Source organism: Mchenga conophoros, linkage group LG15, assembly GCF_057382185.1.
Source record: "Mchenga conophoros isolate Kocher_MC1m ecotype Shallow Benthic linkage group LG15, M_conophoros_male_GT1.1, whole genome shotgun sequence".
Classification (NCBI taxonomy): Eukaryota; Metazoa; Chordata; class Actinopteri; order Cichliformes; family Cichlidae; genus Mchenga; species Mchenga conophoros.
In genome coordinates, this window is record NC_140540.1 from 26278379 (window position 1) to 26306239 (window position 27861).

A 27861-nucleotide genomic window follows, 5' to 3' on the forward strand; every position below is an offset into this window, starting at 1 on the left:
GTATAAAAACCCAAAACTGAGCCGGACGGATGCAGCCAGGTCTGCTGCGTCAGACTGGTATCAGGCATAAACACAGTAAGCCAGAGTTACTCCAACCCTGAGAGTACATTTTACATCTGCGGTATGGAGCTGAAGTACCAACCAGGCAAAGTAGCTTAGTGCTGGAGGATCTCACATTTACCGTCTCGGACTCCAGACTTATTTGTACCTGTTAAACAGGACACCATCTTCAGAGAGCTTTTTTCCTGCTTTTTGTGGATTTCTACCCTTTCACACACACACACACACACACACACACACACACACACAGGAGGTGTTGGCGATATAAGTCACGCAGAAACATGCTAACATCAGACTGTGATCAGTGTAACGGTGTAAAGATTGACATGTGAGCTTAAAATATGACATCATTATATGAATAATATATATTCTTTCATTTCTTTTACTTTATTTTGAAAAAAAATTTTATACTTTGCGATTATTTTTTCTAAAATAAAAAAATCTTTAAGCATTAACCAGTGTAAAGATTTCATTGTGTTTATCAGACTAAAAATCTTTCCTCCTCTCCTCCCAGGCGTCTTCCCAGTGAGCAACGCAACCCTCAATAATAACTGTGACCCATCTGCGCTGGGCTGCCCAGGTACGAAACGATCACACTCTTTGACACAATTGCTGAAAAGACCGCTTTTCCCCCCGTGAACGTCCTCTGTTGTTGTTTGTTGTGTGTGATGTTCACGGCCAGACTTGCACTGAGCATTTGAGCATTTTTATTGTAAAGAAAAAAGTGTTGCCAGGAATCTTTAATAAGTAAATTCAATTAGTTTGTTAAATCGAAGTTTATCAAACGATAATGTATTACTGTCTGTGGTCATGCATACTCTTCTTCTTGGACCAAAGAACCAGAAACAAAAAGACAAATACCCTGTTCTTCTAACAGAAATTTTGAACTGATGGAGTTACAGATAACATCAGTATGTTGGGTAACGCCAACTACTGGAGATTATGTATCGGAATTTCAGGAGCAGGACCACGCTTCCAAACACGCTCCTTCCGGTTGTCATCTACTGTATATAGGTTCCCCCAGTTCTGCAAGCTGTTCATTCTTGTTTACGTGCCCCACCCTCCCTCCCTGTTCTCAATTCTTTAACTTCTTCATTTCTATTTAGTGTATGGGGATCTGCCAGGCCCGGGAGCCATTGCCAGTCCCCTTCGAGGCCTTCCCCAAACCGCAGCTCAATTCATGTCAAAGCATTCACTTTTACCTACCAAAACACTGTCAAACCTAAAATGAGGACGTGGGCCCAGCTAGTGAAATCATATGTAAAACACAAATGACAACAAACATTTTTGATCAGTTCTTCCTTTAAATGAAAACATCTTTTCACAAAATTGCTTCAGAGTCTGCATAATTTCATACATTTTTATTATGAAGTAAAAATGGTAAAAGACTATTGCAGGTAGGTCTCCGTAGGTCTCACAACAAAATCAGCTGTAAGATTTTGTCTTAATGAGTCACTGACTTTACCTTTTCTGTTACATCTGGTTGCTTAATCCAGATCACAGTGACAGACACACTCACACCAGTCAAAGTTCATTAGAGCTTAGACAGAAGTGAAGAACACAAAAGTGAATCTAGCACAACATTAACCTTTTCAGATAAATATTTGCTCAGAACAGCTGATTGGCAGATACCAAGAATAAATTATGGGGTTCTTTAAACATGGGGTTTGTGCCATTGCATCGCATCTCCTTGGTTGCATTGATGTCTTTTCCCTCTGACATTAGTGCTGTCAAAACTGTCAAATATCTATTAGTCTCTGTTCTTAGTCAGCTCTTCACACTGTGTTACAGTTTGGTGAAAAATGCAAGGGCTGTAAGGACCTCAGAGGAAGTAAGAAGGGAAAAGAGTTTTGACCATGAAAAAGTGACAGTTTGAGTGTTTGAAGGCGAATGGAATATATACAAGAGCTATAGTGCTGGGGCTGAACCTGGCAGTGTATACACTTTGAACTGTTCAAGTACAGAAGGCATTGTACAGCCTTGACATCTATATAAAAGTTTTCCTCAGTGACCACATGAACTTTTTATAAAGGTAAACCAAGTGCATCGGTGCCTACACTTCTTATTCAGCTTCACACTATGATGGTTTTTTCTGTCAAGCTTTGCTTTCCACCTTGTGAAGAAGTGTCTAAGGGTCAGGTTTTTTGGGAATGTGCTCATAAGAGAAAGACGCTTAATTGAATTTTGAACATCCTGTTAAGAAAAACTTTCTAAATGAAAGCAGGCTCAGGTTTGGATCGAGATCCTTGGCTTTCCCCAAAGCCCTGAACATATTCTAGCCTTTAAGCATTCCCAGTGCTGTCAAACTGCTCTGAACAGTGAAGAGATGCTAGTTTGTTCAAGGATGAATCTGGCAAGAGGTGAGAAGATCAATATAATTGTGATCAACAACTTTGTTTGTGGTGTTTCTAGAGAACCGCATTTAATGATACTGCAGGCCGGTCACATTCTGGTGATGTCAGAGTTTTGGAATTTGGAAGCCAACGCTGCATAATTTGAAGAGCACAGCTTGTCCTTACCTAAACCTGCAATAAACCTTATGAACTTCTTCACGCTGTCATTGACTTTGACAGTTTTTGCGATACAAACCTCGTTCTCCCGGGTCAAACGCCTGTGCTTGACTCCTTTGTCCAGGGTTTATTGTACTTCCTAAAGCTTTTCTGCCAGAAAACCCTCAGTGACCTCCTGATCATCACATCTGTGTTTGCTGTTAGGTCCTTCTGTTACTGACTGGTGCATAACTGTTAGTTGGGACATGAAGAAAACAGTTACAAATTAAAATTTCCAACATTTACACTGAAGATTTGGTGAATACACAAAAAGAAGATGAATTTTGGGTCAGTTTTCTTATTTAAAGCAAACATATGAGAAAAGAGAAAGTCGTGCAGATTGCAAAACCCTTTGATTTATGGTTTTGGGCTTCATATGTGACATTAATGAGCCTGGACAAGAAAAGAAAGCAAAAGGGAATGGAATCTCAGTCAGATTCATTCAAATGAGGACATTCTTGAAATGGAGACAGATGCTTCACTCTGCTTTATTCATTTAATCAGCCTTCATAAGTTCAAGTGGCTGATAAAGGAGGAAAGAATAAAAATGGGCATTTGGCCCATGTCACCTACTCTCACCAGTCTACGTGGATCTGCCAAGAATCTATCCAGGAATGCTCGGTTAATTACATTTTCTAATTCCAAAGTAGATCATACCCGAAGAAACAAAATAACGTTTTTAAAGCTATATCCCCCAGGGTGCCGTTCAGCTGCTGCCATAGCCATTAAAACTGGAATGCTGTCCCTGCACAGATTGTGGCCCTCGAGGAAAATGGACCTCCACCAGTTTCTTTTGCTCAAAGAGGTCACATGATCCAAGACTTACCAGTGAGCTCTGGTCAGAACAGTAGCTGTGGGCCAACTAGTAATGTGACCCAATTGACCCAATGTGAAATGTCAGTTCTCACACTATCCAGAACTATGGAAGCCTCAGAGGGACATACTGTATTTCTAAAGGTCAGTTTTTGTGCGATTGCGCCATGAGAGCATGGAAGTGAAGCCAATTAAACTACAGTTTGTGTTGCAGGATAGAAATTAAGAGCACAGACAGCTCAACAAGCCATTAGAAAGGGTGATAATATAATAACTCGTAAGCTCGATGGAACAAAGAATAAATGGTCAGCTGAAGAGTAGAGCTGTTAGAAAGTTAGGGTGGTGGTCTGAGGAGTGAAGAAGGCCTGAGTGGGTGTGCTTCAGTGGGTGAAGCTAATTCAGGTGTAGCTGTCCTGAAAAACATAACTCTGACTTCTGTTCGGGAGATGTAGGTGGAAGAAGTTAAATGGAACCACCAGCATTGTCTTTTTTTTCCCAAACACATTTGACTTCACTTTAACTCTGAAGCACAAACTTCTTTTCATGAGTAGACTTTATCACCTCTTGTTTCAGTCCACCTCTGAAATCCCTTTGATGGTACAGAATTCATTGTTTCAAAACCTCATCTGTGACCATGCTTAGACTCAAGCCTTTCCACATGACATAATCAAACTTAATCTGTGTAAACCGTCTCATGGCTTTAAACCCTTTGGTCAACAAGAGCTTGGAGAAACTCTGGAGACTGAGCTGTGTATGTCAGCTTGACGATGGCAGGAGAGGAAGCTCGGGACAAAATAAAAATAAAAAACCGGACTGTGTGGTAAGTTTTGACAGCAGCCACAGTCTCAGCTGTTAAATCCACATCACTTATTGGTTGGTTGCTGCTGGTTAGTGTGATTATGTTGTAAGCGGTACACAGACCCACACAGTCAGCTTTGATTAAAAAAAAGAGAGCTTTTATCATTATGACTACATAACTGTTGAATAATTTGCATTCTTTATTAACGATGCTGAGAACACTTGAGAAGCCCAGATCCAATACCCCTACTGTGTACATTTAAGATGTTCATTCCTCATCACATCCATTTATCATCCTTTGCATCTGTTTCTCTCTCATCCCATCACATTGTCACTACCACCAGCTGTTTCCTCTCCTGCCACCTCATCCACTGACTCCACTAACACCATCTACACTACTAATGCCAACACCCACGGTAAGCAACCCTCCTCTTCATGCAGCCTCTGTCCTTCCTTTCCATCTTCACCTTCTCCACTTCTCTGTGCCATTTTTGTTCCCCTCAGTGCTTTTGCTTTATCATCACCTCGCGGTTCCTCCCCCTACTTTCCCTTCTTCCTTCCATCTTTTTTTTAAATGATTATTAAACATTTTTGGTTGGTTTTAAGCTTCTGGATTTTTCAGTCAAATACCTTTTCTGTAGAGGCTTCCCCTTTTTTCTTCTGTTTCATCTAACTCTAATTTAGGATAAACTTTTTAGGGTTCATCCAACATCCACAAAGAAAGACCTTTTTTATGGAACTCAGTTATAGTTCATCACCACAAAGCCGTTATTCTTAATGGTTTTCAGAGAGATTTCCCTCATAAAAATCTCAAACCTTTTTAGCTCTGCCATATTTGACCTTCCAGGAAGCCATGAAAAGTAGCTTGAAGCTATTTTGCCCCTCTAAGATCAGTTTGGTCATTCTCTTATTCATTAACTACCTGTGAGAATACTCAACTAATTCAGCTCTGATGAACCCGTCCGCTTGACAGACGAGTAAATTATCTAATGCTGCGTTTGAAGACGGAGTTCATCAAACTTTTCATTAGTCAATTAACCTTTCTGTCGTCCTTTTTCCAACTGAAAAGTTGTAGCTCTAAATGAACTTTCCCAGGAATTTATGAAAAATCAGCTCTCTGTGTTTGATTAGGATAATAAGAACTTTTCATTCCTAATGGAATTTTAATGAAGCACCGATATGTGCTGCTTACATTATATATATCTGTTTGTAATATGTGCATGTGAGAGTTTTAGACCTTCTGGAACATTTGCACTCAAACTGGGCTTTGGGAAAAAGCACACGCTCACGCTAGCATTAAAACCACTTTGTTTTTGCATGTGTCATCCTCTCGTCCTGCCTTATCCTTTGATTTGTCATCATCAGTCCTCTCTACCATCACTCCATCTCCCAGCATTCTCTCCACTCGCATGCCTCTAACCTCTATCATCAGTACCACCGCCTCCGCTGCAACCAGCCCCTCCTCTTCTGGTAAGGCTTCATCTGCTTTCATGTTTGATTCCTGTGCAAAACCTAACAAAGATAATAATAAATGAATGTGTCCCCTAAACTATTGAGTTTACGATTAAACAGGCTGAACAGGAAGCCTCAAAAATGGCTGTTACCTCTAAACGCTAATCCATAAGACTAATCAATGGGTTCCAAGAGAACACATATACACAGTGTGTACATAGAGAAATTGTTACTTGAAAGTTACATGAGGACTTTTATCTCCCAAATGTCATCAGGCTAAATAATTTTGCCACCTTTTCAGGTGGACCCCTCCCAGTCTAGTCATGTAAAATTAAATACCAGTAAAATTACACATCTAAGTTTCATCATAGGCTTCCTTCAGGTTGGCGCATAGCTTATTGTATCTGCAGACAGTCACATGAAGAAGAAAATCTTCACAGGATTTATGCAGCCTTACCAGCAGGACAATAACAGTTTAGTCTTTACCTGCTAACCATGCAGGTGAATTCTACGACTCAATTCCTTGTCATTCCTAACATTAAAAGTTTACCTCTCCTGTGACTACATAACATTTAATCTTTAATCAGTGGTATTTGTGGTGTTAGATAAACAGCATAGATAGAATATTTCTGTACCAGTTATTGTTCTGGCAGTCGACCTTTGACCTCAACAGTGAGTGGTAACAGTTGTTTGTGTTAGAATAACCTGTTCAGTGAGCAAGTTTCACATTTCTCATAATGCATCATTAATGTGTCGTTGAATCCAAGATACTTTTGTGTTACTGACATAATCCAATCTGATCTAATCAGTTTTGCCTAATACTACCATCACCACCACCACCAGAGCTCCTACCTCTGCATCTACCGATACTAATGTTTCTGCATCCAGCAGCACAGCACATGGTAAGGTAGCTAACACTATCTTCATATACAGTGTTGTCAGTAGCTGCCATTCTTTATGACTCTGTTAACAGCTGTTTTTGTTGTAATTAATCTTTTTTTTAAAGAAAGATTAAAAAGCTGCTGCTAAAACCCAAATCCAAGTGGACACGATGGTAAATGGTCACAGGATTTTGTAACCATCACACGAAACACTACTTTTTTTCCCAAATGATGTGACTTCAAAGTTCAAAATATTGTAGTTTTTATAAACTAAAATAATTATGTAGTCATATTTTACAATCCAGTAATGGATTTGATTCAAATTAGTCTTAGAATAAGGAGAGAAAACTTACACATGTGGAAAAACTCGTATAAATTGTCACTGAGTGAGGTTTTTATGTTTTCATGAATGTGCTGTAATGACGGGTAGTTAGAAGAAGAAGTGGCTTTTAAGGCCTTTCACTGCCTTGAAGTGAGTGGGTCCTTTCACAGATACAAAGCGAGAAGTTGCTTTCGCATGATTTACTGAATTATTAACTAATCAAAAAAAAAAACCAAAACTTAAATTCAACTTAAAGCACAATAAAGCATACAGCATCGTATTGACGTCTCCACAGTTTAGGTTTGTTTTACCTGCTGTTGTTCTCATATTGATGCATTTTGAACGCATTAATATAGGATGTAGTCCACTGTGAGCATTTTGAATCAGTTGTTATTCTGTCAGTGTCACTGTGTTTTTTTGTTTTCCCTCCAAAAAGCAGCTCTTTTTCACAAACATCCCGACGACATCTAATACAGACGTTCATATGTTGCTAGCTCCATTCAATAGCTGCCTTTTAATCCTTACAATAAAAGCCATGCCTCAAAACACAGCTTTACTTTACGTTTATATTTACACTTTATTTTACTGTTGTTGGATATTTTGTGACCTGCTCGTTTGTGACTACAGTTGAGGGTGCACAGGTACGTTCACACCAACTTTTCTGGGTGCGTTCAGTCCACTGTGAGGCCCTGTGCTTGTCTGACCTTTGATGGTTGCAGGTTGCAGGGCCACTCACCTGTTACTGTACAAGGACGGCCCAATGGAGCACAAAGGAAGTTTGTTCCACATGTGGTGGAGTTTGGTGTTCATGCTCATTAACGTGTTATGTTCAGCTCAAAGAATTTAGTTTGATTTATGTAATGTGGTCACAACATGCAGCGGCTGGCATCATAACATATATCATGCGCGCTTTTTTTGGCGACAGCAGGAAGGATGTACCAACAGACGTATTCATATTAATCACTGTCTTTGTTTCTAGTTTATTTGTGACACTGATCACTGATACCACATTACATCAGAAATATGGCATTTCTATATGAAGCTCTATGAGGCTGCGATGTAGCGACAGCATGTGTCAGTTCAGATGACTGATAATCTGTGATTGTTTACTTCCTGTAGCCCAACAGCCAACCAGCAGCACGGCAGCTGTTTCATCTTTTACCACTAACCATCCAGATACTAACCCCACCCTGCATGGTAAGAGGAACAGTAATACCATTGCCAAAACTGGCATGAATAATGCTGTCACTGTCTAACTGCATGGATTTTTAACAGTAGTATTTATGCAGCAGATACAGAAACTGTATATGATTGGATGTTGTTGTGCCACAGCCTCAGCTCTTATAAACATAAACGTGTCCCCAAAAAGTTGATTCTGGTTATCTGGACTTGGCCTTTATTTCCTGTGTCTTAAGATCTTGATTGTCATATACTGTTGAGGATAGTTTTAGGCCTCGGGCTTCGTCTTTTAATAATACATTGATTTGTTCTTACTCTTCTCCAGCATGTTTAATTCTTTTAGTCCCTACTCTCATTTCTTCTTCTACACACTGTTCCAGAAACATCTGGCCAGCTGCAGTTCATGACTACTAACCAACCAGAGACTAACATAGCTGTTCCTGCTGCTTCTTCCTGGGGTAACATTCACACTTCCATGTCTAGCTCTTAAACCAAGATCAGTGTTAGCCAATCCTCATCATTCCTGTGGAATATGTGAGGCTTTTCTGCTAATAGCTGTGTGTTTGCACTGCAGGATCTAAGGCCCATGAAACTTTATTTTTGGGGGTCTTTTTTGTTTCCTTCTCCTTTTTTAGCTCTTTAACTGCTTAATCAGCCTAACCTAGTTATAGTCATGTCATATCTTTTGCTTTGGTTTCTTCTCGTATGGTTCATGCACTCCTTTGTTTCATATCGCTGTTACAGACATAGTAATCACTGTACAATCCTACAATACTGTCTGTGACTGAAGGATGTTGAGATGGCTTATGTAAAAATATCGTGTCCTATATTAGTGGTTTATTTTTGAAATGCATTTTTTTACCTTTATTTATTGTATGTAACTTGCTTTTTCACTATAATTACATCTGCTTCGATCGGCCATATCCCGGTGACAGTGGAGGAGACTCAAATTATGCTTCAGCAACCTGAGCCAATGGCCTTGAAGTCCAGGTCCCTGACTGTTTGGCCAGCTGGTTACCTCAGAAGACAGACTTCTGGATTTACTGTTGCTGCACTCTCTTTTTCCCAAACCCCTAGACATCCAGTTCCTTTAGTCCACAAAATCAGGCAAACCAGGTCTGCGTTTTTTCGCAATCCTCCTGGAGGAGCTTCTCTTCATAGATCTCTTACGTCCAGTCCTTTGAATCCCCCCGCTCAAACCCCCAGTCCCCATCATTCAGCTCATCAATCCAGATTCTTAGCTTCAGTCCCTGGTTCCTCTGGTCCATCTGAAGCTACCCGCCCCAGACCCCCTGCTCCCTTCCAAAGACCTCCACGGTATCGAAGATCCAAGATTTCCCTGGGGTACATTTCAACCCCTTTGAGGAAGAGGCCAAACCGAGGAAGACATCAAGCTACCACTAAAGCACCACCTAGGGTGGAGATTCACATCACAAAACCTGCTGTTCCATTAGCTGATCTCAAATCCACAGCCAGGCTTAAATTCACACCAACGACTGGATTCAAAGACACAGATGGGTTGAAAGACTCGACGCCTGCAACCATTCATCTAAATATTTCTTCTGTTACGTCCCAACCAAAAACTTTTCACCAGTCAACCTCCAAAACGGAGGTCTCTACCACCACTCAGGACTTAAAGTTCCTTCCTGAATCTCATACTTCAAGTTCACCTCAGGGGTCACCTCTGCAGCAGAATAAAAGTGAGGCATTAGCTGCGGCTGGGCTAGCACCACTGTCATCATCGTCGTCATTGTTTTTGTCATCATTATCAGCACTTGGCATTAGGAAGAACAAACCTGTTGCTTCATCATGGTCACTCCTGAACATGAGTGGTGGTGAAATCCAAACATCTGCTGCGGGTAACCTGACAGATCAGGAGATACCGGATAATGAATATTCATCAGGCTCTGGGCCATTCATGTATGACATGACTGAACTTGTGGGGGAAAGGAGTCCTTATAGATTATATCAATTTGATGCCTTATCCAAAGAACCCAATACTGGACCTGATGCCAGAAACTCAGACCCGCAAAGTGCTTCCCACCTTTTCATCCAACCCTCAACTCCTTCTGAAAGAGGAAGTGAACATTTTTTCACCCAAACACATTTCCATAATGGCTCAGAAAGCCTGCTCAGCATCCTAGCAGCAGGCATCAAGCCTTTTAAAGATCACTCATCAGACCTACTGGTACCAGAAACATCCATCAGCACTCTTAATCAGACTTTGACAACAGCTCAAACCCACCACGAGCTTCCAAAGAGCAGCGGTCCAAGTGGACAGAAACAAGAGGAAAGTTCCTATGCACAACTGGAAAGACTGAGTTTGCAAGCAATGCCGTCTTCCCTTCCTCCCTCCTCTTCATCCCACCTCTTCATGCAGCCAACACCTTCTTTGCCGATGGCACATCTAAGCTCCCCTTCTTTCCTCGCCGAGGTGGTTTTCCCCAAACAAATCTTTTCCTCTTTTGTGCCACAGAAGGAAGACAAGGCCCAGATATCCTCACTTTCTTTAAACCCTCTGGGCAGTAAAGCTGGACTAGCTGTAGCCAGCAGTAGTCTGGTTAACAATTTATATACAGACGCACATGCACACATACACTCTTCTGTGCACGTCATTCCCCATCGATCATCCATTCTCTCCCCTCCATCTCCTCCCTTTCACGAGCCGTTCCAGATCCCTCACTACTCCTCATCCAGTATCCTACCTCCTACTTCTCCCTTTTCTCTCTTTCAGTTAGAATTTACAGCCACCTCCGCCCATGCCTCCCCCATTCAAACCGTCATACCCCAGTACTCCCCACTCAGCCCCACCCTTCCCTTGGCCTCTGATCCCCTTTGGCCCACCCTGGTTCCTTTTCCACCTTCTGCTGCTCCTCGGTACCCCTCCCTCCTCCTGTCATCATCTTCCCAGCCTGCAGAGCGAAGGCTTTCAGAAACTGCTCACATGCCAGTGTCTGTGTTGTCATTTCTGTCCTCGAATCTTCAAAAGAACTTTGAGGACTCAACGGTTGACACAGCATCTTTGTTGTCATTTCCTCTCTTTTCTAAAGCCCCAGCTCAGTCTCCTTTTGTTGATAGTGCACTGCACCCTGAATACCACTCTGCAGAAAAGTCCTCTAGTGGTTTATCTAAAGCTAACAGAAATGAAGTGCCCTCCACTGTGCACAACCTGTCCCCTGATACTCGATCACATACATTAACCCATGCAGAAGATTTTTCAGATAACTCCTTTAGTCACACTAACCCAACTCCCTCAAGATTATCTGTGGAGGCTCTGGTATCCAGTCCTGCAGCGCTTGTGCCGGACTTTGGTCCAGCCCTGTCACAATTAGAGTTTCCTGTATCAGAGCTAAATTTGTCAGTGGTTTTGTGGCCATCCTCAGATGCAGCTAGCCTGTCAGTCAGACCTTTTTTAGTTCATTCTCATCAGAAAGATTTGAGCGAGATAGAAACTCGTTCAGTGCTTCACACTGACACTGGCTTGACCTCGCTGCCAACAGCTGGTATTTGGGGCCATGATCACACTCTGGCTCTGCTCAGGGCAAATATTGAAGGAAAGCAAGAACCGCCCTCTTCCTCTGCCTCTTCTACATCATCTTCCAATGTCTTCCTTTTAACTCAAAGCTCTCACATCCCTTCATTTACCGACTCCATCAGGGAGACAGAGGGGATGATGGGAGAGGAAACCGTTCTGACTCAGAAATCTTTGTCTGGGTCACAAGAGAGAGATTCTTCCAGCCCGACTGTTAACAGAGATCCTTGGAGGCTGCATCATGCAGTCTCACATTTACACAACCAGGGAGAAGTGAATGGAGCTGCTGGCACTCGGACCAACTCGCAGGCCCCTGCTGGCTATGACAGTGGATTTAGTCTCTCCACTCCGCCTTTGTTGAATCCGTCCCAGATGCTGGCACACTGCGACAGCTCAAGTGCACAGCTTGGTGTGACAGCCCCCCGGCACGCTCCGGGGATGGCTCTAGCACACGTCTCAGGCCTGACACGAGCTAATACTGTACAACCCGGCCGTCTGATCCAGACACACATTTCAGCACACACACAGCTGCCCACACACTCTAACAGTCAGGCACACACTCAGAACTTTAGGAGTGATGGGCTCAATTTGAGCGAGGGGGCTAACACCAGGGGGCCACGGCAGCAATCTCCAATCTTGAGTTTCTTCACACCCTCGCTTCCTGTCCTTTTGCCCTCCATGTCATCTTCTGTTTCTCTCGTAGAAAGTGTTTCACTTCTTCTTCCATCTCAGCACCTGTCTTACACCTATCCTCCTGTCTCACCCTCTGTCTCCACCCTTTCATCCTCCTTTCTCCTCCCCAGCCGGGCGACATGGCCAGCAGCACCTGCTAGCATGATGAACACAGAAATTGGGTCCTTGTCACCCACTCGTCCTACTGTTAGATTCCTGCAGCCCACAGCAGCACAGTCCTTACAAAGACCCACCATACAGCCAGTTGAAGAGTTTATCTCAAACACTCAATCTCTTTCTTTTGGTCAAGTTTCCATGGAGTCCATCCAGTCACGCCTGCTTATTTCTCCTAACCAGGATGAGGTTTTATCACAGTTTACAAACCACTCTCAGCCACAAAATGAGTCTACGTTAGTTGGCGTTTTGATATCTGAGGCCTCAAATAAGCAAACTGCTGGTGGGAGATTATCACATCTCTCTGCTCCATTTAACCCTGCAGATGTTGTTCCAAAGATACACTTTGCTAATGAGCATGTCTCACCTGTGAGCAACAAAGCTCCTGTAATCTTAAGCGCTGTAACAGGCCATCACCCTAATGAGCATGTAACTCCACAATCTGCCCTGAATTCTCTCTCATCTCCTGTTGATATGCAGAATACTCCCTGTCCTATTTCTGAATCCTGTTATCAGCCTGGTTCTGCTACATCATCACAACCGAATGTTGCTCTGGTTCTTCCAACCCCCCTGCAGTCTTCTGACCTTAATACCCCCTCTTCCACCTCCAGATCCCCCACTGGCTTCTCTATCGAGATCACAAATCATGGCTTCATTTCTGGGCTTGATGAGCTCTCACCTCCTGGGAGAGACAACCACACCACAAACACAGCAGGCTTTAAATATATACCTGAGTCTAATTCAACCACTGCTGTGGCACTCCGAGACTCTCCTGTGGCGCCGGCTGCAATGACCAACATCACAGCAGCTAAAGATGCTAGTGCACTCGTAGAAAAAGGAAGTCTGGATGTGTCGGAGGGCAGTATGACAGGCAGCAGGCCAGTGCCGGTGCTCGTGAATGCAGCAGCAGCAGCAAAGTCAAATTTAACCGCCTCAGAGCCAGGTTTGAACTCAAGTCCAAATGTGTCGAATCACAGCAGGAACCAGAGCTCAGGAGGTTTAATGAAGGGGGACGTGAACCAAGACCACGGCACTGGCAAGATCAAAGACAACAATCTCAACTTTTCCCCAACGCCTCCAGCAGCTGCCAGTGGTTGGCATCTCATAACCCCAAAGATCTCCTCTCCTACACCTCCATTCAGAGCTCTCAGTCCATCAGCTAACGCCGGCAGCAGCAGCGGCCTCAAAAAAGCCACGTTGCACCCCAGTCTGGGATCCCCAACAGCAAATCCATCCATCAGGCCCACACTGCCCTGCCGGTGTAAACAACGCTTTCTTTTTACATGTCAGTGTGGACTGCCATCGGGGAATAGTATGTTATGCAGCAACAACTTTGTTGTCATAGAAAATAAAAATAAATAATCAGTAATATTACAAAATTGCAGAAATACAGTATTTAGTCTTCAAGTCTTTTAAAGGATCTGAATCAGAACGTTTTGATTTGAGCAGCATTAAAAATGCATACGGACACCTGTGTCCGTATTATTAAGTGTTTTTGTGGTGTTTCCACCTCACAGTGTTCCCATAACCAACTCCATTCAACCAGCCCTCTTTGGTTCTGAAGAACATTACTGGTCCCCATTCAACTTCCTCCCTAATCTGAGGTGACAGTGATTCAGACCTTACCGGCTGATATCATTGTTGGCCCAAAGAAACCAAGCTCTGGCTGCCAGTAACGGATAATCTTATAATAGAATAATCAGAATAATCTCAGAATGACATGTTCAGCTGTTGTACAGTCAGTTATGGGTCAGTCTTTGGTTGAGTTGTAATATCAATGCATTGGTTTAAAAACACAAAGACTTTAAGACTGAATACTCACTTCAGGTGGTTGGGTTTCAGAGCAGGTCAGTAGTTCGAATCATAGATGTCAGTACAAATGCTGTGATTGGGCGGGATTCCCATCAAAGTTGAGACTCGTGATTGGTTTAAAGTGATTCTGGCTCATTGTAGTTCATTAACCATGAGTTTAGCTGACCAATCAGATGTTGGTATTTAGCCTGGTACTTGTAGTGAAAAAAGGGATTGTAGTCTACTTTCTGCCTGTTTTCCTTTCCTCTCTGATAACTGCCAACACCTTTTCTTATTACATAGTTTTTCTGCTTTTCTTATATTCATTTTTCAGTCCGTGCAGCTTCTTGGTGGAGGCATCCTGCTTTGGTGCTTCGCATCGTCCGCATGCTACTTTCTACTATCAAATCAAATATTCAAAATCAATCAGCGGCACTCTGAAACTCTGAAAAGTATATTTATAACCAAAGATAAGCAGCCTGCAGGATTTCCCTCCAGACCTGATGGAGTGGAGGTCTCATTTCCAGTCAGTAGCATTTACTAACAATTAGAGATATTAGAGAGACATCTCGTGGCCGGTGTCAAGCATAGCAGGAGCATGGAGGGCCCTACAAGGAAGAGCTTAGATGTGCCTCCTCTGAAACCGAAAGTATGCGTTAAAAAGTTTTTTTCTTTTTTCCCTTTTTTTATAAGCTTTAATCAGTTTTGATTCCATTAGTCGTTACTTTCTACACGTATCTGTTTTTAAGGAAATCAATACACACACAAAAACTCAGTTAAATGAGTCTGTGTAACAAGAAATTAATTTTACAGGAAGTTTCAGACCCCAAAACTCTTTAACATTTACATTTCTCCACAGATCTTTAACGTACCTGCTTCATAATTGTGCTCTTTATTCCTTTTTAAGGTGGATTTGTGAGAACGCAGATCAAAGGGTCAAACAATCCTGAGAAAGACTCAAATTGCACAAATCCTGCTTCAACTCCTTGATTTGTGCAGTTTGAAAAAAGAAAGGGGAATGACTGTTCTCCCCTCAGCGCCGACGTTATTGTCCGTCAGGCGGTGTGTTCCCATTTTTCATCATTTTACTTCAAAATGAGATTTTTACATAACTCGATCAGCTCAAACCGCTCGGGCCGTCTCCTGCTATGTGCCACAGGCTCGGTATGAATTAGCTGTTGCACATCGAATCTGAAGTGCTCTTCTTTCTTTCTCCTGTGCTCTCACCTTGGTCTGCAGATGAGCAGTTTTACCGATTCGAGTTTGTGGTGGATGACAGCAGATCGCAGACGACACGGGAGACGCTTAAATCAGCCGTGGCTCTTTGGGTGAGTTTTTACTCCACTTATTCATCCATGTCCAGACCTCAGTGAGCGTAACCGTGGCAGCAGCGACAGACCTCATTAGATTTTCTTTCATAATTTTAATTAGTTGAAGCTCTGAGCAGCTTAACTTTATCAAACGTAGAAATATACTAAAATATGATTTTCAATACAAAGTCAAAAAACTGTGTAAAATGTATTTTATTCAAAACATAACACAGAAAAAACCTAAAATTTCAGAACCGCTTCCAGTTATTATCTTCTTAAATGAAACAAAAGGAAGTCTCAGTACAACATAGTTTAATGTCTGTGGCAGCAGCCCTGCACTGGCAGTGATGGTTTTACTGGTTACTCTGGTTGACTGGCATAGTGGTGGTGTAGCTACAGCAGCTAGCAGAAAATGTATGATGCTGTAGATAAAAATGAAACAACAAAAAGTGTCAGAATATCTAAAAAACAAAAAGATCAAGTGTGCAATTACTCTCACTGCCAGGAGAGGGAGACAAAACAGCCACACTACATGAGTTCAGTAAAACACTGGCACAGAATTATTGAACAGAACTCAAACTTCATCTCCAGGTCTATGATAAACAAGATTAAAGTCATATTTTATTTAATTAAGACTGAATTAAGATAACATGGGAGTGAAAAAAATTTCTGAGCTGCTGAACTTAAAGAAATGAAGATTAGGAGAATACAGAGGTCGGGAGCAAGACTCACCTTTACCTGAACAAGCGATGACTTAGATTTGTTGGAACAGTTTTTACTCATGAAGCAGGTACATAAAGTTTCTTCTTCACACCAATGTGGCAGTTTAATATTCAGTGCTGAGCAGACTTCAAACCCGATCTGTTATTTTTACAGCTCAATCAGACCTTTCAGGACTGGATCCACAAAGTCTACGTGGGCAACATCAGGTAATCCTGCAAACAGCTATCACACAAAGTGCACACGACCTAGGGCAAAGGTGCTTTTGTATGGGTGATGCTGTTTGGGTCTGTGCTCGTTTTCAGCCATTTCACAATAGCTAAAAAGATGAGCTACACCAAGGAGAGAAAAAAGAAATGGTTAGAAACAGTTAGACCTGTGAGAGCGACAGGTCACGCCAGGATGAAGTTTACTGTCCTGCTCCTGTGAGCACGAGTGCAGATGTGTGAGGTGTTTGAAGCTGAGCAGTAAGGCTCTGCGCTCCTGGGTCATATTTTGAGGTGAACAGTAAAAGTCTGACTTATGTGCTTCCTCCTGGCTGCAGGTACTTTACTGTGTTCATGCATCATTTATCATTTGTAGTCTTTCATCTCTGCTGCTTCTCTTCTTTTCCCTCTCCAGTGTTCAGCTGAGTCCACAGACTGCAGGAAACCTGAGCAGGTAGCATGACTCTGTTTAACTCTGCAGGTTCCTGTCATTATGTGCTCACCACCTCATAGAAGTCAGGTGTTTAGGATGGTAGGTCATTCTGGCATGTCTCTTTTTGCTGCAGCTATGAGTGCCGTGGTCTGCTGGTTTATACCGAGATCATCAACAAGAACCTGAGCCTCATCGATGATGCGTCTGCCCGGCTCAGACAGGGGAGCGTGTCAGAGGGTGTGGAGATCCAGAGCGCCTCTGTGGAAGTCAAACAGATTGGTGAGAAGGTTACACTGAACGCTAAACACAGAAAAATAAGAACCGGAGATAATAAAGAAGTATGGTTTCTGCACATCACTCACACAACTCTCTGGATTTGATTTGTTGTGGATTTTATTGTCTAAAGTCTGTCTGTTCGCCTTCTCTGATCACTCTGTGCCCTGGATGTTTTTCCTGTTTCATTATATGAATGTATGTCTGCTTCAAAACTGTGAAATCACTCCTGTTTTTTTCTGCTTAAAGAAAATTGCCCGTACGACCCGCCTTGGCCTGAAACCAGACCGACCGTTACTGAGTACCAGCCCTGCTTCCCCAACAAGAAATGGAGGACCTGGTAACACGAACACACACAAAACATGAGCTGAATGCAGCCAAACACGAATATTTGATTGCAATATTTCCAGCTCCATATTCTTATTTTCCACTTGACAATAATCCTTCATCATCCTTGCAACTAGCACGTTTGCACAAGTTCAAGGCAAATATTAGGATTTGCACTTATATTCACGAACTGTTATTTATTTCATATCCATCTTTTGTAGGCACTTTGTTCTCATGATCATTGTGAGGTTTTCGTGTTTCAGGGGAGAGTCATTAATCAAGACTGCATGATATATCCCAAAATGTATTTTAAGAACCCCCACTGTGATAAAATCAGCAGTAAAAGCAGCTCATATCTTTTCTTTGTTAGAGTCTGTGGTTTTAATCAGATCTTTCTGAGACACTGTGGTGTTCAGTGAAACAGCATTTGATGTTGATTTATTGACTTAATTCATCTTCCTGTAATGTTATACACCTCATGGTGATCTATGATTTATTAGTATGACAAGCAGGACATCTTCCGACGCCCACGAGTGCCTCAGCATAAATTCTCAGAGGGAAGTGGTCCTTAGTGGGGTTAACTGTGGAGTCAGTGGGGCTAAAGTTCTGGTTATTCTTCTCCTTTTATCACACGTTTCCACAGCAGCATTTCTGTTGAGCAGACTCAATGATAAAGTCTGAACGAAGCAGTCGGACCTTTGAAGAGCGCTGCTGCACACGTACTCCGGACCGCAAACACCAGGGCTAAAATCCCATTTGAACCCTTTAAATGTTACTTCACCATCTTAAAACAGGAAGTAGGCGATGTTATTGTCATAGAGTTAGTGTAGGGAGGAGGTCGGGGTGGATGGGTGGGCTGATAAAGTCAGAGAGTGCTATAACTACCTTTACTGCATGTTGAACTGTGTGTTTGGAGCGACCAGGATTGGGTTTGTTAAGCTGTTGAATATTTAAGCACTTCCTCCACATTCCTCCACAAAACCTGCCTGCAGCAGTGCCGGCTATCTTACTTAGGACTACTTCTTTAAGCTGAGTAATTATATGTCTTATCGATAACCTCTTCTTTTCCCAGTTTAATCAGTTCGATGAACTACTCATCGTACTGGTCAGATCCAGACAGCAGCAACTGCACTGATATCGACTCCATCCAAGTGTCAGCAGGTACGCTCAGACACAAAGTCAATCTGACAGCGGACTGTAGACGTGGCGTGCCGACACCGTTGATTCTAACAATGCATCATTTGCTTTGTGTGTAAAAAAACATAGACAGCTGAATATCTGAGTTGTTTTATTTTTGCATGAATAAAAAAGCAAATACATGATTTTAAATTATTTTATTCCAACTGCCGCAGTTCAGAATAAAAGTATTAACAACAAAGTTAAAGAGTCTGAGACCACAGCGTAGTACAGATTTAAAAATGTTATTTTCCAGTGTGGGAACATTTTATTCACTCTTTGTGCGTTTCAGATAATAAGCTGGGTCACATTTTTACAATATTTTCTGCTCGTCCGTTTCTGATTTGCCCCAAAATGGTATGGTTTGAAATATGTAACATATATGATTTCTGCAAATAATTCGCTTCATATATCAAATACTTATTTACCTATTCTTTTTGACATACGGTCTCTGAGCATAATTGAGCATGTTTTTTCACACCTGTTTGAATATAAACATCTCACAATGAACTATGAAAGATAAAAGCTTTTCTTCCAATAACATTTAATCAGGATCCATAATCCTGCAAAATCAAACATGCAGAATTAATTTAACATAAATTCACAAATATAAAGAAATATTCATTCACTTTTAAAGCTGCTGTGAGTAAATCTGACATTTGTAAAAGAAAAACAAAAATATTAAGATGACCTGTATGAAACTCTAATTTTCACTTATTTTTGACAAATAGATATAGATTTTTGTTCAGTTTCAAGACTTTATACATTAAACTATTTTAAACCTGAATTATAAGTCAATAGACTAGAAATGACACAGAACTGGAAAATGAACCTGAATTTGTGTTTTAATCTGTGATATATCACAAAGTTGTGATAGAAAGTGACAAAATGGAACCATTTGTGTGTTGCTTGAGCAGAAAATGCATCTGATGTAGCGGAGCAGCTCAAAGCGTTCACCAACAACAAGCTGAATGAGAAAGAGGTGAGTGTTTACACTGGCATCTGTTCGCTCAAGCCTCCTGTGACCAGGAGAGTGACTCCGTGTCCTCCTGTCCTCCTTGTCCTCCGTGTCCAGGTGTCTAAAGTGGTGTCAAAGGTGGAACAACTAGTGAACGTATCCAAGATCAACTTCACGTTAGCCTCCAGCATCGTCACCATCATCTCCAACGTCATGAGTGGCTCAGCTACAGTCCCGGCAGCCTCAGACAAGTACAGACTTCTTACTCTGCCCACCTGATATTAAAGTCCTGTTTGTGGCACATTAGTATATGTGAGGGGGGCAAACTCCTCAAGATGGGTGGTGACCATGGTGGCCATTTAGAAGTCGGCCATCTTGGATACAACTTTTGTTTTTAAAGTAGGAAGAGGGCCATGTGACACATCAAACTTATTGGTAATGTCACAATTTAGACCAACTCAGACTGGTTGTTATGTGATGGTTGATCTGCTAAAATCTTAATTTTGTAACCAAAACATCTGAAAAATGTAAAGTTATCACTCACACACCACCAGGAAGTACGGTGACTGGAGAAATTCTGCAAATGTCACCAGGTCTGTGAAAATTAGCAGTTAGCAAAGAAACTTTGAAGCATCAGGATGACGATAAACTGAGAATAAGGTGGAGAGTCTGCTATCAGTTTGGATCATCAGTTTCTGATAATTTGATGATTAACTGGAATAAATCGGTGAAAACTGCAAATCATTTGCTGTCTCCATACAAAGTTTTTCACTTTAAACTGAAATTTACATTAAGCATTTAAATTCAGAGTCCAGTAGCTTCTGAAAGTAGGAGATTTAACTGCTCTGTGACAGCAGCGGATGAGTACCTAACATTTGCATAGGAATAAAACTTGAGTTTAGCCTCCTATTGCAGCGAGTTTCACCATAGACAGGTTGTACTGGTTGTGCAGACCGACTCAGACTGGTTGTTATGTGATGGTTTTGTGTGTATTTATTAATCACATGAACATTATTTGCAAAGCTTCACCAACCTATCTGAGAGACCGCAGCAGTTTGGACATAGGCCGCCTTCCACCAAAAGTTCACTCGGAGATTGCAGAGTGCTCCATGCTCAACCTCTGGGCAACCAGCTGATGCTACAACTACTTACAGTTGACCTCCAACAGCAAAACAGTTCAGCATGATCACCGGAACCGACAGGTTGCCCTCAGTTGCGCGGAGGCCGTGTCCCATTTCTACGATAGCAATCAGCTAGCATGTAGTCAGAGTGTTGAAACTTTCTGCCGCTTAATGAACTCTCAGCCACAAAGTTTGCTGGCAGGACGGAAAGTTCAGTATTAAACTGAAACTTAAACGAGACTCACATGTTTGAGTCTGTTTCACATGAATCACCTTCAAACATGATCATTTTCAGCTGCGTTTCAGTCAGCCGTGTTAAACGCCACCTCTGTGTTTCTCACCAATATCTGTCTGGTTTTGCTTCCCTTTGAAATCATCGTAGAAATACTTTGCTTCTCTCTCCTCCTCCGCAGAGCTCTGAAGACCGTGGACGAGCTGGTGCAGAAGATCCAGTTTGATGGTCCGTCCATCCAGATCAATTCCAAGAATCTGGCTGTGGGAATTCTGGCCCTCAACACGACGATGTTCAACGAAACAACCCTCAGCGCCTTCATGTCTCCAAATAAGTCAGACCCACAGGTAACGGCTGGGAAAGTCAAAACTTTCTCCTGTAGAAGGTGGATTTGTGTTTTTTGATTTAGCTTTGACTGTTTCCTGTCCCCTCTCAGATTGATTTTAAGTCTAAGCGGCCGAATCCTTTAGCTCAGGTCACACTTCCCGCCTCTCTGCTGTCCAGAGTCTCTCATGCCGAAGCCGACACACCGTCCAGGATCAGCTTCATGTTCTTCAACAGCCCCAGTTTTTTCCAGGTCAGAGGTCACGGTGTGACGTTCACACAAAGGCTGATGTTTTAGGGTGTCTTAACATGACGTGTTTTTCAGAAAAAGGCAGAAAATGAATTGATCAGCTACGTGGTGGCGAGCAGCGTGGTGAACGTCCCCATCCACAACCTGAGAGACCCGGTGAGGATCGAGATCGCTCATCGCTCTGACCCGGTGAGCGTTCACGTTTTTTCCTTTCTTCTCTGTTCCATTTTTGGACTTTATACACATTATTTATATATTTGCGTCACTCTTTTCACTTCCTTTCTTTGACCTGTGCTTCATTGTGTTGTCTGTTTCATATAAATGACCTTTATGTTTCTCATGTTCCCCTTTTTCTGAGGTTAATTAATACATTTATTAACATTAATAATCCATATTATTGAAACTGTCAGTAAGAATGTAGTTCCTGGAGATGTGCTGAAGGATTTGAAATGACAGTGTCAGAAGATCATGCAGAAATGAGCCAGGTGTGATGGTCACGAGTGGCTCTGATTGTCTGCTTACTTGAACTTGCTGCTGAGTCATTGCTCTTCTGTCCTCTCAGGCTCGTGGGACTCTGGACTGCGTTTTCTGGAACTTCACCAAGAACGGTAAGTCTGTCCGTCGCCTCATCACTCACCTCAAGTTCATCACTGGTCCTCAGATCTGCAGAGAAGGGAGTCGGCAGCTGTTACAGCTCGTCACACCTCCGTCCTGCTGCACTTTTACTTTGACGTTCTGGTCTGGTTGCTCTTTCAGCAGAAAATTCTGGTAAATTTAGCAGCTTTTCAGGCCGTATTACCAACAGATTCAAGTACTGCAGTAATTACTGAAGAGGACGTTTGTGCGCAGTCTTATCTCAATACAGATATTTGGCTTCGGAGCAGCCGCCCTCAAACTTTGCAGAAATATTTCGAGCTCCTGAATCCCGAGCAGTGCTTTATTTATTATAAAAAAAACACATTTATTATATTATATTTTATTATTAGAAAGAAATCAATCTTTTCATCTGTTTAATTACACATTTTCATTTTGTGTTGAGGTGACTTTGCTGTAATGCCTCTGTGTCACCACTAGATGGAACTGGAGATTGGAGCAAAGAAGGCTGCAAAAAAAACTCCACCGAATCCACCGCCAACAAAACCGTCTGCCTGTGCGACCACCTCACACACTTCGGTGTCCTCCTGGTAAGACCGCCGTGTTCCTGTGAGTGTGTGTGTCCGAGCTGTCCTCACACACCTGTCACACTGACGTCCTGGCACGGGCGCCGCATACATGTCACGTTGTGTGGATCCTTTCATGTTTTTGTTGTGGTCATGATGGTCTCCATAGTTGCCCTCTGGCCTTCTTTGTTGTTCATGTGCGTTTCCTTCATTCATGTAGTCGTTGCCGTCTCTCTCTTAAGGACATCTCTCAGACTTCGCCCTCCATCGATGAAAAGAACAACAATATCCTGACCTTCATCAGCTACATTGGCTGCGGGATCTCCGCCATCTTCTCTGCTGCCACGCTGCTCACGTACATCGCCTTCGAGTGAGTCCACCGTTCGGCTGCAGTATGAACCCTCCAGCTTCCAGTGCCTGGCTATCGTCTCTCCTCATCCGTGTTTTCCATCAATGATGTCATTGTTTTTTGGTGACAAAAGCGAGTCAGTCTGTTAAAGCAGAACTACACAAAGTGTTGGAAGACAGTCTAGATTTCCATCATCTGTAGTTTCCTTGAGTTGTTCCTCCCAGAGTGTGAAACACCGCTGCTCTGTCGGAGCTGGTGGTGTCTCACAGATGTGCACGACATGTCCTTTGGCTCCAGTGCTGTGACCTCTGGGTTTGCAGTAAAAGCAGCATGGATCGCTCTCTTTCAGCTCTTAAAAAGCTGCATTAAGCTTGTAAAAGCACTTTGCAGAGACAGAGGGACTAAAACAGTGTGATATAAATGCCACTCCTTTGTTTCTCTTGGCTTCGCATTTAAATCCCAGAGCCAAGCATCACTGTTCAAAGTGCAGGCTGTTTATACAGAATCTGTTTAAACCCAAACCGTCATCTTTCCCAGGTTTACATGAGTGCAAACGACACTAATCAGCAGAGCCTGTTGTCCCAGGTGTGAACACCTGTACTCCGAAAAGGAGGCATGGGATGGTGTGGAGGACAGAGGGTTGCGTGCATCACTGTTATCACTTTTATCAGTGATGTCAGTGATGCATGAATAAAGACATTTAGTGTGTTTTTAGCTCTGTGTTGGGTAAATGGAGCGCACATGGGTCACGCTCACGGTGCTCTGAAGGCTTTCAGCTCGAATGTTGTGAATCACCAATAAATTTCAAAGTCACAGAAAAATTTGGAGCAGGAAACCAGAGAGAAACTTGAGAAACTCTCAGCTACTGCATGCGGCTTTGACTTGAATGAGAATATTCGGAAAAAACTGCAGCAAATATATTTCTCGACAATATCAGAATGTAACCACGCAGAAATTTGTGCTTTCCTCCTCTTGTCCTTACAGGAAACTGCGACGTGACTACCCGTCAAAGATCCTGATGAACCTCAGCACATCCCTGCTGTTTCTCAACATGGTGTTCCTGCTGGACAGCTGGCTGAGCACCATGAAAAACGATGGGCTGTGTAAGGCTGTGGCCATTTTTCTCCACTACTTTCTGCTGACCTCCTTCACCTGGATGGGGCTAGAATCGGTCCATATGTACATCGCTCTGGTCAAAGTCTTTAACACCTACATCCGCCGGTACATCCTGAAGTTCTGCATCGTGGGGTGGGGTGAGTCGCCCACTGATGATCCACACAGACCCACAAAGACAACAAAAGATCATGAATAAAGTAAAAGTGTCCAACATGGTTTAGCATTTCTCTGCATCAAGAATAATTTATGATTAATAATTACTGAAGCTCCTACTGTTGTGCACAAGTCAAGTCTTCGTTTGAAGGTGGATTTGGTCGGGAACTCTGTGAAGCTGCGGGTGTCTCAGGGCAAAAACACACAGCACAGCTTCAGCTTCATATCATTCCTGTTGAATATGATTAATAATCTCTTACAGACAGGTCTAAGTGCATGTAAACCTTTTACTATCCTGAGCAGATGTGCACCAGCATACCAAACATTCCTCCGAGAAAATATCTTCTGAGATTTATATCATCCTCCTGAGACTGGAGATGCAATTTTAATTTCTATGAGCTGTTTGGGATTAAATGGCGCTGATATGCACAAAAAAATTAACTAAAAAAAGGAGGCCGTTACCTCGTTAGATAATTGTTGAATACTTTTCTGTCTTGATATGAGGACGTGGGTTTAATTTACAAGATAAAACAGTTTGATGCCATTTCAGTCTGTGATTGTGATGCAAGTATAAGAGACCCGGGAGACTGACGTTAACGTGTGGACGGCGTGCTTTGTGTGTTCCAGGTCTTCCTGCTGTGCTGGTTGTGATTGTCGCTGCGGTGGAAAAAGACGCATACAAAGCAGTAGAATACAAAGGAGGGTCAAAGTTGTAAGTGTGCCCAGAATCTCAATAACAGGTCTACAAACCACGTCACTAAATATGGACGTGATGATTTCTTGTCAGAAAAATCAGGATTTGATTAAGTCACTGAATAACTCATTTATCAGAGTGTTGCTTAATCAGTCAGTTAGCTAACAAAAGAAAAGCCTTGTTACATGCAGGCGTCATCGTTAGCACAACTGCTCCACGGTGCCAAGTTTATGATGAAAGGACAACGAGTTGTTCAGGATTCGAGTTAAAAACTGCTGTGTGCATGGCGCTGACGTGCTTGAGCTCCTGCAGCTGATTCTGTCTGTTATCCTGCAAAACTCGCAAAAACGATCAAACTGAACAGCTGCACAAAATCTCACCTTAAGCAACCCTCAGTCCTCAGGGTTTGCTATAACGGGATGACCAGTGCACTTTCACTTCGTTTTAGTTTACTGCATCTCAAATTGATTAAGGCTGGATTTAGTTTCATTATAATAAAGTGGCTGATGTGTGAAAAAACCTTAAATCCCTCTTTAATAGTTTGAACGGGCATGTGTGTGTTTCCTTGTCAGCTGCTGGATTACCAATGAAGCCGTCTTCTACACCACCTGCGTCGGTTACTTCTGCCTGGTGTTTCTGCTCAACATGGCCATGTTTGTCGTGGTGATGCTGCAGATCTGCGGACGCAACGGCAAACGCAGCAACCACACGCTGCGGAAAGAGGTCTGTACTCATGCCCAGTGATCTGGACTAAGACTGTTTCATGATTTAAAAAAACTTTCTGTCGGTTGTAATAACTCTCTGAATTAAAAGTTAACCCTGACATTCCTGCAATATAATAACAACCATATCATAACAGGTGTCAGCAGCCTTAAGGCTCTGTCAGTTTCTCATGTCTGCTTCTGGAAAAGGAAGTAAACTAAGGAGACAAGGAAAGGAGGGAACGTTTAACGCTTTAAAATTCTCTCCTGCTATGATCCAGGTTCTCCGAAACCTACGGAGCGCCATCAGCCTCACCTTCCTGCTGGGAATGACCTGGGGGTTTGCTTTCTTTGCCTGGGGACCGGTCAAGCTGACGTTCATGTACCTCTTCTCCATCTTCAACTCACTGCAAGGTGAAGTGACCGCATAGCGTGATAGTGTGAACATGTTTAATCCGTGTGCTGAGTTGTGTTATGTGTAAAGATAAAAGGTTATAGAGCAGGTTTGTGCAGAGGCGATAACTGTAAAGTGACCCAAGCAGTTATTTTTACCTGTCAGCAGGTCTGCTGTGGTAGAATAACTCATTCTGTTTCTATCTGTCTGTTTTCAGGCCTCTTCATATTTATTTTCCACTGCGCCCTGAAAGAAAATGTGCAGAAGCAGTGGAAGAGATACCTCTGCTGTGGCCGATTCAAGCTGTCAGACAACTCAGGTATCCCATCTGTCTGTCTGCCTTTTTCAGGTCAAGGCCAGTTCACGTCTCCCCTCTCAGGTCTGTCTGCCGGACCCCAGAGAGGTTCCCACGGCAGCATAAAAAAAGAAATAAAAGGACGTTTTATTAAAAATATAAAAGCTAAGTCGCCACGGCTTCATAGGTAATAAAAAAGATAAACCCAGGAACTCCTCCAGGTGCGCTCAGTCTCAGGATGTGCTGTCCGGGTGCCATTTCATTTAAGAGAAATCACTGAGTTTCACTTGATGCCAAAAAATTACTGTGCAAAAGTCTCCAACCACAGATAAAGTTTTGCTTGGAAAATAGAAAATAGATGCATAAATACACAGAAATACAACCTGGAGAGCTGGATGTTTGCCTGTTTCGGACATCAGAGGCAGATACTATTCATCTTCTTTTAAAACAGGTTCTTTCCTCAGATGTCTGTCATGTGTAGACATGACACTGATTCATGACTTTAAGCAGGCGAAAGATCCAGTATTTACTGACTGTTATCAGTCGTGTCCTGAAAAGTCCTCTTTACGTGATTGAACTCACAAATCCAAAGAGCTCCACTTTAGTGCCAGCAGTGCTTTTATGAAAGGAGAGAGAGGATGGATGCTCCAGCCCTTGCTTCGCTTTAACATGTGAAGGTTTTCAGTGAGTGAACACGTCTTTCACGTGGACATGTGTGAGATCCGTTTATTCACTTATACAGAAACATCTCTGAATGTTTCAGCCAAAACATGTTTGGAAAGAAACAACTCAAAACGAAGCTTTATTTAATTTATTTTTCATTTGATAAAAATCCAGATTATGATGACTTTTTAAACTTGTTGGAATGAGTTCATGATACATGTTTGTGTTAAAGCCAAAATCTCTCAGTTCAGGTTCCCTAAAAACATCCTGAGAAGCTGTGAAAGTAAAAGTTAGACCTGCTTTTTTATGTTCTGCTGGCAACTCTTCAGTCTGATGGGACAGGATTTTCCTTTTCTCTGTTTTGGCAACAGTTGGATGGGTTATCAAAACCACAGATTATGTTTCTCCCTCATTGGAGAATTATTTAACTGGAAAAGGAAGGAATCATTTGTAATGGTTTCATCCACCTGTCCACATTCTTTCCAGGCCAGCTGAATTTAAACAGGTGTTGTTGGGAATTGTTCTAAACAGCTGGAAACGGAATGTTTAAAGGTTAAATATGCATAATGACAAGATGTGTGTTATTCAAACATCCTGAACATTTTTAATCTCAGCAAATTAAACTTCAGTTGCAAAAATCCTGAAAATGGAAATAGTGCAGATATAGTTCATGTTGACTGTGAATTGTTTAGTCAAAATCTAAAGTTGTACATGTTCCTCTAGAAGAAAAATGTGGAGAATTATTAGAGAGGTCCAGTAATTGTGTCTGACACTGAACTTCAG

General features: G+C 42.4%; 1 protein-coding gene across 4 annotated transcripts in view; it reads left to right on the top strand.

Moving 5' to 3' along the window:
• adgrg6 (adhesion G protein-coupled receptor G6) overlaps nucleotides 1–27861 on the top strand; it is a 109018-nt gene that overhangs the window by 57456 nt on the left and 23701 nt on the right. For all 4 annotated transcript variants that reach the window (XM_085246456.1, XM_085246454.1, XM_085246457.1 and 1 more), the window contains 20 exons: nucleotides 575–640; nucleotides 15463–15551; nucleotides 16410–16462; nucleotides 16875–16913; nucleotides 17026–17171; nucleotides 17415–17505; nucleotides 18565–18653; nucleotides 19586–19650; nucleotides 19744–19877; nucleotides 21161–21326; nucleotides 21416–21556; nucleotides 21629–21742; nucleotides 22116–22161; nucleotides 22628–22737; nucleotides 22956–23083; nucleotides 24047–24315; nucleotides 24959–25043; nucleotides 25598–25748; nucleotides 26008–26140; nucleotides 26338–26439. In XM_085246456.1, coding sequence (XP_085102582.1) covers nucleotides 575–640; nucleotides 15463–15551; nucleotides 16410–16462; nucleotides 16875–16913; nucleotides 17026–17171; nucleotides 17415–17505; nucleotides 18565–18653; nucleotides 19586–19650; nucleotides 19744–19877; nucleotides 21161–21326; nucleotides 21416–21556; nucleotides 21629–21742; nucleotides 22116–22161; nucleotides 22628–22737; nucleotides 22956–23083; nucleotides 24047–24315; nucleotides 24959–25043; nucleotides 25598–25748; nucleotides 26008–26140; nucleotides 26338–26439 — 2217 coding nt within the window. The remainder of the gene's footprint in view (nucleotides 1–574; nucleotides 641–15462; nucleotides 15552–16409; nucleotides 16463–16874; nucleotides 16914–17025; nucleotides 17172–17414; nucleotides 17506–18564; nucleotides 18654–19585; nucleotides 19651–19743; nucleotides 19878–21160; nucleotides 21327–21415; nucleotides 21557–21628; nucleotides 21743–22115; nucleotides 22162–22627; nucleotides 22738–22955; nucleotides 23084–24046; nucleotides 24316–24958; nucleotides 25044–25597; nucleotides 25749–26007; nucleotides 26141–26337; nucleotides 26440–27861) is intronic.